Below are 9,153 nucleotides of genomic sequence, written 5' to 3'. Positions count from 1 at the left end.
GACTTTGCAATGTTTCTACGAAGAAGACGCAGTGATGTTTTACTGGTATAAACAATCTCTGGGACAGAATCCAAAGCTTGTGTCTAAATTTTATAAACATGAAAAAAATGGCACGTTTTACAGTGAGTTTGAAAACAATTCTCGTTTCTCACTAGACACTGGAAATGGTAACAATCACTTGATCATTTCAGATCTACAGATTTCGGACTCAGCTACTTATTACTGCATTGGTATCTATGTATACGATTTTGAATTTTCTGAAGGTGTTACTGTCAGTGTAGAGGGTTCAGGGATAAACATCCAAACTTTGCTCCATCAGTCTGAGACGATGGTTCCATCCGAAACCATTGAGCCTGGAGGCTCTGCTCTGAACTGTATTATACACAAACATACCTATGATGGAGGCCACAGAGTTTACTGGTTCCAGGATTCTGTCGAATCTCATCCTGGACTCATTTATGCCAACGGAGTCAGGAGTGATGAGTATGAGAAGAGGCCTACGACACAAACACACACCTGCTTCTACAACTTACCCATGAAAAGTCCTAATCTCTCTGATGCTTCGAGCTACTGTGCTGTTGCCTCATGTGGACACATACTGTTTGGAGACCGGGAAGAGCTCCACTTAGAGCGTAAGTAGCAATACAAAATCCGTTTCATATTTGCATGACTGTGACTGTTTTACACACAAAGCATGTTCAAAAATGTTTGCTTTACTCATCTTAACTTGCAGATGAGCACTCTGTTGTCTTGGTGTATTTCCTGAGTGGAGCGTTGATATTTACCATTATCCTGCTGCTTATGCTGTCATATGCAGCACTGAGAATTAATATCAAAATGAAACGCCAAAGTTCAGGTAGGCTGTGGTTACTTTTCACCCATGTTTAGGTAGCATATACAGTCATAAAGACTTAAAAAGCAACTTTGTCTCCAACCTTCATAACCAGACTCTCAAGCAAGATCTGCAAATGCCTCAACTCCAAATACAGAAGTGAGTACTAATCTGCCAGTCTAACTGTATGTAGATAGACAGAAGTAGGGTACACCAGTTTTCTAGTTTGTGATGTTGCAATCTTTGCATTTCTACTATCTTAAGCAACAGAAAATTATGTTTGGACCTATGTTTACTAAAAATAATCTTTAAAAACAAATAAGAGGAAACATTGGTAGATACAGTTATGGCTTCCATCAACATAATGACCAACCATTGGAAGTTATCAAGTTTGACAAAGTGGAAGATATCAGTAATACTGTATATGGACAAAAGTACTGGGCCATCTAAACATTAGAACCAGAAGAGTTGCTCGGCTATAACAAAACATGCCATGAAGCTCCCGGTGCAGTTTTTGTGTTGATGTAAATACCAGAGGAGGTTTGAAACTCTGCAGTTATTAGGTCAGCAGAGAGTTGGCAACTTTGACACATTTCTGTGGTACAAGGAGACGTGAGACACAATATAAATGTATATATATTGCAAATGAAGTCTGGTATGAACTGTGAGATTCCCACCATCAACTGCACCTGCCTGCTACTGAATGCAAAGCAGAGCATTTGATGATGCATTTATTCTTCCAGGTGTGTAGATGTCCTTAGCAATGTGCCATTATGTTGTAGTGGCAATAAAGATTAATAAAGTACTAATTTTAAATTCTTATGTTATTATCAGGGTAACCAAGATTCAGACAACCTCCATTATGCTGCTTTGAGGGACCACAAGGTCAACCGATCCAAGAGACAAAGAGACAACACAAACACCGAATGTGTGTACTCCAGTGTCAAACAGTAAACCTGGAATTTCATTTGTAGCCATGTTGTCCTGTAAGAAGAACTGTGTCTTTAAAGCATTTGTTTTTTGTTTGTTTTTTCGATTTGTTGATTGTTGAAGCATTGTTGTAATATATTGTGTATGGTAAGAAGAGAACTACAAGCCAGAGATAAAGAAAGGTAAAAGAGAAAGATTGCTACATAAAAGCCAGTAGAACTGTGAGGAACATAAGCTAGCAAGCTCATATTACAAATATTACAAACTCAGTAATGCAAAAGGATCATAAACAGAACGTCTCTGCAGTCTCTAAGTGTGGCCTTCAGAGATGAGACTGCACGCACAGAAACAGCAGGCCTGTGCCTTCTCATAGCAGTGTTGTGGTAAGCAGGCACTTAACTTCTAAATATGCAGTTACGCTGAACATGACAGGAAACAATTTATCAGTGATAATCTTCTGATAATTTAAGACATGTCATACATCTTTCACAACTGCATTTGCAGAATGTTGTTCCATTTGGTGTTGTTTGCACACCTGAAACCAGAGAAGTGAGACTCTGTATGTAGCTTCTGTGTGGTCAACAGTCAAATGACTGACTTTCAAAGTGCTTTGAAGAACACCTAGCTCACTTTGTCTTTCTGGTTTCAGACAGGAAGTGTCTGCAGTGTGTTTATGGACTGCAGCCATGCAGTATTAATGATGCTCAAGTTTCTTCAGTAGACTACATCAAAATACTAAAATAAATCAAAATGCAATCAATCACATTGTCTTTGTTTTATTCATTTTATTCAAATAGGATGCACTCTATAACTATATTGCTTCTTACCCACACAAAACCAGTGAAGCCCAAGCTCTTGTGGCCTTTCAGTCAGTAAGGTTCACACACATTTTAACTAACACAATTCTATGACAGACATGAAAAATAAAATAAATGTAAATGAAATGTAAATAAAAATAAATGTAATTTGGTGCAATATAAACATTTCCTTATGGCTAAAACATGAACCAAATATCAAAAACCGTTATGTCCATGGCCCCACTGCTTTTTTAATATCCTTTTTTTTGGCTTTTAGCCTTTACTAGAGGACAGTGAATACGGATGCAGGACGTTTTTGACCTCCTTAACCAGAAGAACTGTATTGAGATCCAGTATGATCCCAATTAACATAAATGACTGAGACTTAGTGAGTGAGAGTTCAATAAAAGTGACAGTAGCTGTAGGAGGCAGCTGTGTCAGAGACAACAAGAGTGAACTACCAACCACTACACCTACCAATGTGTCACCAGGGTGGAAAAGTCAGTGATGGGGACGAAAGCAGATCTGTTTGCAGCTGCAGTACTTCCTTCTCTCCTATACTCAAAATTAAATTTTTTATCGCGCAATGTTCAGTCCTTGAGTCTTTTCAAGGAATGTACGCTTGATATTATTTAATTTACATCTAGTCAACATGCAAGCTTCAACTCATGGCTCTCAGTGTGGGATAGCGTCACTTTCATGACATTGCTGTTAATGTTTAAACAGCAAGTTTCAGGTCTGGGCAATTGGATTTTCACAGATTTTCCATTAATTTTCTGGATTTTTCATGTTATTTAAGTTTTTTTTTTTATCACCAAACGCACCACTTTGATTCAGATTCATATATCTCAACGATTGCAGCAAGTCCATTTATGGCCCCCATTGGGTGGACATTGATGGTTGTATTGTGAGTAAGTCACATGATGCCCTCATGTGGGGGTGGCTGTAGCTCAGGCGGTAGAGCAGGTCATCTACTGATCAGAAGGCTTCCCCTAGTCTGCATGCCAAATATCCTTGAGCAAGATACTAACACCAAATTGCATGCATCAGAGTATGAGTGTGTGTGTGAATGTTACTTAGAAAGCACCTAGGAAAATGTGCTTGTGCGAATATGGGTGTAAAAGCACAAGTTGTGTAAAGCACTTTGAGTGCTCAGAAGAGTAGAAAAGCGCTATACAAGAACCAGTCCATTTACGATTATTGCCCTAATTTTCCCCAGTGGCCACTCATATTATTGCAACCGAAAAGACAATGAAAAGATGTATATAAACTACTAACAGAACAGAAGCCTAGAAAATCGAATTTTGATGATGCAGCATTTCTCTCTAAGCATGCTAGACAATTAGAAATGTGAAGGTGGGACCAGCAAGAGAAACACTGAAACATATCCAAATGTATGAATGACGGGAAGTTAAAAATAAGCAATATGATCTTTTCATAGAGCATTTAAAAAGGATATGGCTCACTGAAGTAAGAAAACTTGCATCACCAGATATGGCATACACACAGTCACTACAATAACTAATGTCTGTGGCGTCTTTCAATCAGATCTTGGTTCATTTCACTGTTCTTAAGACAATAAGTAGCGCTAAATTAATTTTCACACTAACCGGAAACATCCTAACCTTGGCCAAGTTTGCTCTCACTCACATTATTGATTTTTGGGGTTTTAATGGTTAAAATAATGTAATACTATAACTCTGGTATTGTTTTCCATATCTCTTGCTGCGAGAACCAAAATTCATAATGAAGGGGGCGTTAAACTTTTGTACCCTGTTTCAAAAGTAGTTCAGAGTCACTTTTGGTTAGCCAATCAAACGGAGCCTTGTCTCTAAGACTAGAGGACGTATGGAGGTTTTCTACATTGGTCAAGACCTTTTGATCACAATGACATCTCTGAATTTTGCTTTGATTTGCCTGGTCTTCTGGAAAATTGGTAAGTTGGGAATACCTTAAATTCTTAAAAATATAAATTAAATCTCACTTATAGAGTGATTAGGCTTTTATTGTGATTTTAAGTGCAAACATTCATGGTGTTCTCTTTACAGACCGGGTAACTAATATTCAGCTCTCCTCAAATGTTCGTCAAGAGAGCGGCTTTATATCAGCTAATGTTGGGGACAATGTAACTTTGCGATGTTTCTACGAAGGTGACGTTGCAGCTATGTTTTACTGGTACAAACAAACCCTGGGACAAAAGCCAAAGCTCATCTCTAGCTTCTACAAACATGACAAAGATGGCACTTTTAGCGAGGATTTCAAGAACAATCCACGATTTTCTTTGGACAGTAAAAATGGAAAGAACCACTTGACAATCTCGAATTTACAAATGTCTGACTCAGCAACGTATTACTGCATAAGCTGCTATGCTTACAAGTTTGAATTTGCAGAGGGCGCCACAATCCATGTGAAGGGTTCAGATTTGAACCTTCAAACTTCAGTCCATCAGCTGTCTTCTGCAACCGTCCAGCTAGGAGCCTCTTTGACTCTGAACTGTACAGTCCACACTGGGACTTGTGATGAAGAACACAGTGTTTACTGGTTCAAAAGCTCAGAAAAATCCCATCTAGGACTCATTTACACCCATGAGGGCAGGAACAATCGCTGCGAGAGGAAAACTAATACACAAACGAACACGTGTGTCTACAATTTGCCAATAAAAAGCTTGAATTTGTCGGATAATGGGATGTATTACTGTGCTGTTGCCTCTTGTGGACACATACTGTTTGGTAATGGGACCAAGCTGGGCTCGGAGGGTAAGTGGCATTCTAGTAGCCTGTCTCACATTTGCTAAACAGTCTTTAATACTCTCTCATTCAGCTTTTAATGGAAACATATTAACAACACTGATGGTTGATGGATGTTTGGTTCTCTACAGATGAGGTGACCTTTCCTGACTTTCTTGTGCATGTTTTAAGTGGAGCCTTGGCATTCACCACCACTTTGAGTCTTTTAATGAGTTTTCTAGTGTGCAAGATGAATAAAGGTAACCAGTCACTTACACTTGCAGTCAGTCCAAACATGGTTAGATATAGTGCACAAAAAACAGTTGCAAGGGTGTATGAAAGGGCACATGTGGCTTACAGTGTAAAGTGCTTTGATTTGTTAGTAAGACTGGATACACATTATATAAGTGCCAAACTATAATATTGTTTTCTTGAACAGCGTGTATTTACAGAAAAAGGCTTTTATATTTTTGTGTTTCACAATAGAGTCACAAGCAAGATGTTCAGATGCAGCTAATGCAGAGGTGACTATATTTTTTGATATATATCAAATTATCTTTTGAACAGCTACCTATACATATATTACACTGTAGCACTTGATTTTTTTTCTGTAACATTTATTGACTCGTGTATTTTTGTACCAGGGATACCAAGATGCAGACAACCTTCACTATGCTGCCGTACAGACACAAAAGTTCAACCGGCAAAGGAGGCAGATGAATGACACCATGAATCACTGTATGTACTCCAGTGTAAGGCAGCAGATCTGAACCTGTTTCATCTAGACTTTGTTTCAGCGTAAGATGTGGTTTTGTTAGCGTGTGTTTTGAGATCTGTTGTGAAGATAATCAGTACAAAGCCTTGGTTACAAAGGTGCTACATTTCCATTATCAGTATACTTGTTGATTCTCAGGGGTAAGAAAAACAGTAAGAAAACATGTTACTTTACGAAGCCAACCTTTCTGAACATGTGCATAACACACTGTGCAACATCACCATAAATATAAGCCAGTTTATGTCACAAGAAATACAATGTACAAAGTAATGAGTGCTCTCTACTGGAGAATATCTGTTTATCTTTTCATATTGTGGTTACATATTTAAGAATCTTTTTATAGCTTAGATTAAGGTCTGAAGTTTAAAAAAAGTCATAAAGCTAAATCTCTATATGTCTGGGTGAGCAAATTCAAAGATAAAACAAACAACAAAAACAAACCATCTGCTCTTTTGTTTTTGTGTCTGTGTAGTTGCAAACAGGAAGCCTCCACTACTTTTCTACCATTGCAGCCGTATACTGGCTAAAACAACAAGGTTAATGCAATTAGCACTTTTGAACGAACTCTGCTGAAAGTTTGCAGCACGGCTATTTTTCCATAGTGTAGTGGTTTACGTGTTCAACGGGTGAAAGATTTCTGGTTCGATTCCAGGAGGAGAGATGAATGGAGTATTTCTCTGAAATTGCAAAAGTTAGAAAAAATTAAAATGGAGCTACCTACTTGTGAATAAATGATCTGCCAAAAGTTGCATGAGCTCTATGAAGGGCCTTCTTGCTGTGCTGGTGTATTTTGCACGGTTTTAATGGAATTTTCTGACAAATAAAATATATTACACACCATACAAGATGCTTATTTGGGTTATTTTCTTTCCTGCTGACTGTTTGGAAGATATCTGTGTCTTTTTGTTGCACCTGTACAATTTATAAATACAGCTTGCTAACATTAGCTGGCAATTTAGCACTCCACCCTGATATGACTGAAATAACTGATATACAAGACTTGGTAAGTCTTAAATCTTTGTTTTCCCCATTAGCTGCCTGTCCTCATAAACACACCAAAATGGTCATTTTTAAATTCTACATAACTTACAAATCTTATCTTGTATAACTAAGACATAGAACTCAAGACTTCTTGGTTTAAGAAGCAGTGATTGTGTGTTACAGTGATGTTACCCACTGGCTTGTGTGGACTCCTTTGGTATTTTGGATGTTGCCATGTTTTTTAAAACATCAAAACACATATTTCGACCAGAGAGTAGAGCTTCGGAGTTACCAGCTTAGTAAGTCTAAGGGGTTGAACAAACTGAATACCCAAAATCTTGAAGTAAACATTAAACAAGAAAAAACTATAAATACCTGTCACTCAATATAGTCACACCTCTTTTTATGCATACACATGTGCATAGATTTATTATGCTTAAGAAAATGTGTTCACAAAAAATTCCACCCCGTCATAGTTTCTTCTGTAAACACAAGGTCAAACTCAAGCAATCATTTCAGTGAGACTTATGTTAGCCAAGTTAAACTGTAGTGGTCTTTGTGGGTTTCAGAAGAATGAAGAGGTGTAAGTACTTTAGTGGGGAGTCAGTCTTAAAGAAAACTGCATTAAACCACAAAGTAAATGGACTTTGTGGGTATATTATCTAATTTACCTCTGAGGTGTTAAAATGCATGCCCTAAAGACCACATGCAAATAACCAATAAACCTTTATAGACCATAAAACAATCCAAAGAGAGAAGGCATTATGTCAAATGTCAGCCAATAGAATTCTTTGCAGTTCTTTGACAAACGTGGAGATGAGACCTTGTATAGACTACAGAGGCCTGTTGGCCACTCTTAGGGCATCTGTCCAAACTTTAGGCCTAAAAAGTAAGCAAATGTCTTCCCCATATAGTTATTATAAAGCAGCAAATTATCTAAGGAGAAAAAAATGCAGTGTTTTGTACCATGAAACTGTTTTTTAAAATGTTGTACATCAGTTTAACAGGGAGTCTACAGAAATCGACTACTTTTGAAGACACCCTCAAGTTTTTGGCATTTCCTCATTGCTTTTTATTGTTTGCATGAGATGGGAAAGTCACCTGACTGTTTGAGACATCACTCAAATTTGCCAGAAAGTGCTGGAAATTGATGGCATTTCCCTAACAAAGGATATTGTCATAACTTTTGAAAAGTTCCTAAGGGTTTTCTCCAAAAACAGCATTCATGCTCAGCATTATTATTATTTCATTATTATTATTATTACACAAAGATTGTTTGCTGTTTTCAAAGGACCAGATTCCAGAAGACCTCAATCAACATATAAACATCATCCTGGTTTGACCAATTTTGGCACACCTTGGATACTGTATAAAAGTATGGAACAGCAGAAATTATATAATTTCATTTACATGCCTAAAAATGTTTGTTTTTAAAAAATATATTTTTGAAGAATTAAACACACATTCACAGGCAGCGTGCCCTTTCTGCCATGCGCATGGGAAGGTTAAACAGCCTCTGGTGCTTTAAACTCTGAGGAGCTGTAGCTTCTATTGGACGATTTGTTTGATTTACACCTTTTGATGATGCCAGAAGTTGCAAGACCAGACCCCACGTGACCCCAAATTTATGACACGCGGCATCTGTCCAGTCACGTGTCCTTAACTGGGCCTAAGATGGCGATTATTGATGGAAGTTGCTCTGATGCATTGTGTTACCACCAGAGATGGGCAGTAATGCGTTACTGTAATCTGATTACTTTTTTCAAGTAACGAGTAAAGTAAGGGATTACTATTGCAAAAACGGTAATTAGATTACCGTTACTTTCCCGTAGGAACGCTGCGTTACTGCGAGTGCGCCGTTAGTGACAACAGCTGTGTGCAGATCAACAATGGATCACATATCGAGTGCGGGAGAGAGTATGAGCGTGCAGTGTTTAAAGCGTGGAAGTACTGACCTTACTTTGAGTTTGATACCATAAAAAGTGACAAAAACATTAGCGTCCGTTGTGTGTGGGAAGAAAACTTCGTTTTACAGCGAAAAAACCCCTAAACTTCCGAGCAAGCACCGAGTAGCTATGACGTAATGGGAAATTCACAGAGAAACTCGCGGAT

At 38.0% G+C, this 9,153-nt stretch overlaps 2 protein-coding genes across 2 annotated transcripts; both read left to right on the top strand.

Moving 5' to 3' along the window:
• The first annotated feature begins 325 nt into the window (after window positions 1-325).
• On the top strand, window positions 326-2,522 carry LOC309696944 (uncharacterized protein). The gene is made up of 4 exons (XM_082518485.1): window positions 326-632; window positions 734-856; window positions 948-991; window positions 1,667-2,522. Exons 1-4 carry the CDS (start codon window positions 329-331, stop codon window positions 1,784-1,786), a joined length of 591 nt encoding a protein of 196 aa, XP_082374611.1. The 5' UTR covers window positions 326-328; the 3' UTR covers window positions 1,787-2,522.
• Window positions 2,523-4,414: 1,892 nt separating this feature from the next.
• On the top strand, window positions 4,415-6,191 carry LOC309703395 (uncharacterized protein). The gene is made up of 5 exons (XM_082528180.1): window positions 4,415-4,495; window positions 4,608-5,315; window positions 5,438-5,545; window positions 5,772-5,809; window positions 5,930-6,191. The coding sequence occupies exons 1-5, from the start codon at window positions 4,447-4,449 to the stop codon at window positions 6,053-6,055; spliced, it is 1,029 nt and encodes a 342-aa protein (XP_082384306.1). The 5' UTR covers window positions 4,415-4,446; the 3' UTR covers window positions 6,056-6,191.
• Window positions 6,192-9,153: the final 2,962 nt, after the last annotated feature.

The sequence above is a fragment of the Aulonocara stuartgranti genome (genome assembly GCF_965226115.1).
Source record: "Aulonocara stuartgranti genome assembly, chromosome: 3".
NCBI lineage: Eukaryota > Metazoa > Chordata > Actinopteri > Cichliformes > Cichlidae > Aulonocara > Aulonocara stuartgranti.
Note: the sequence above shows the minus strand (reverse complement) of the source record. Positions and strands in the feature narration are given on the sequence as shown.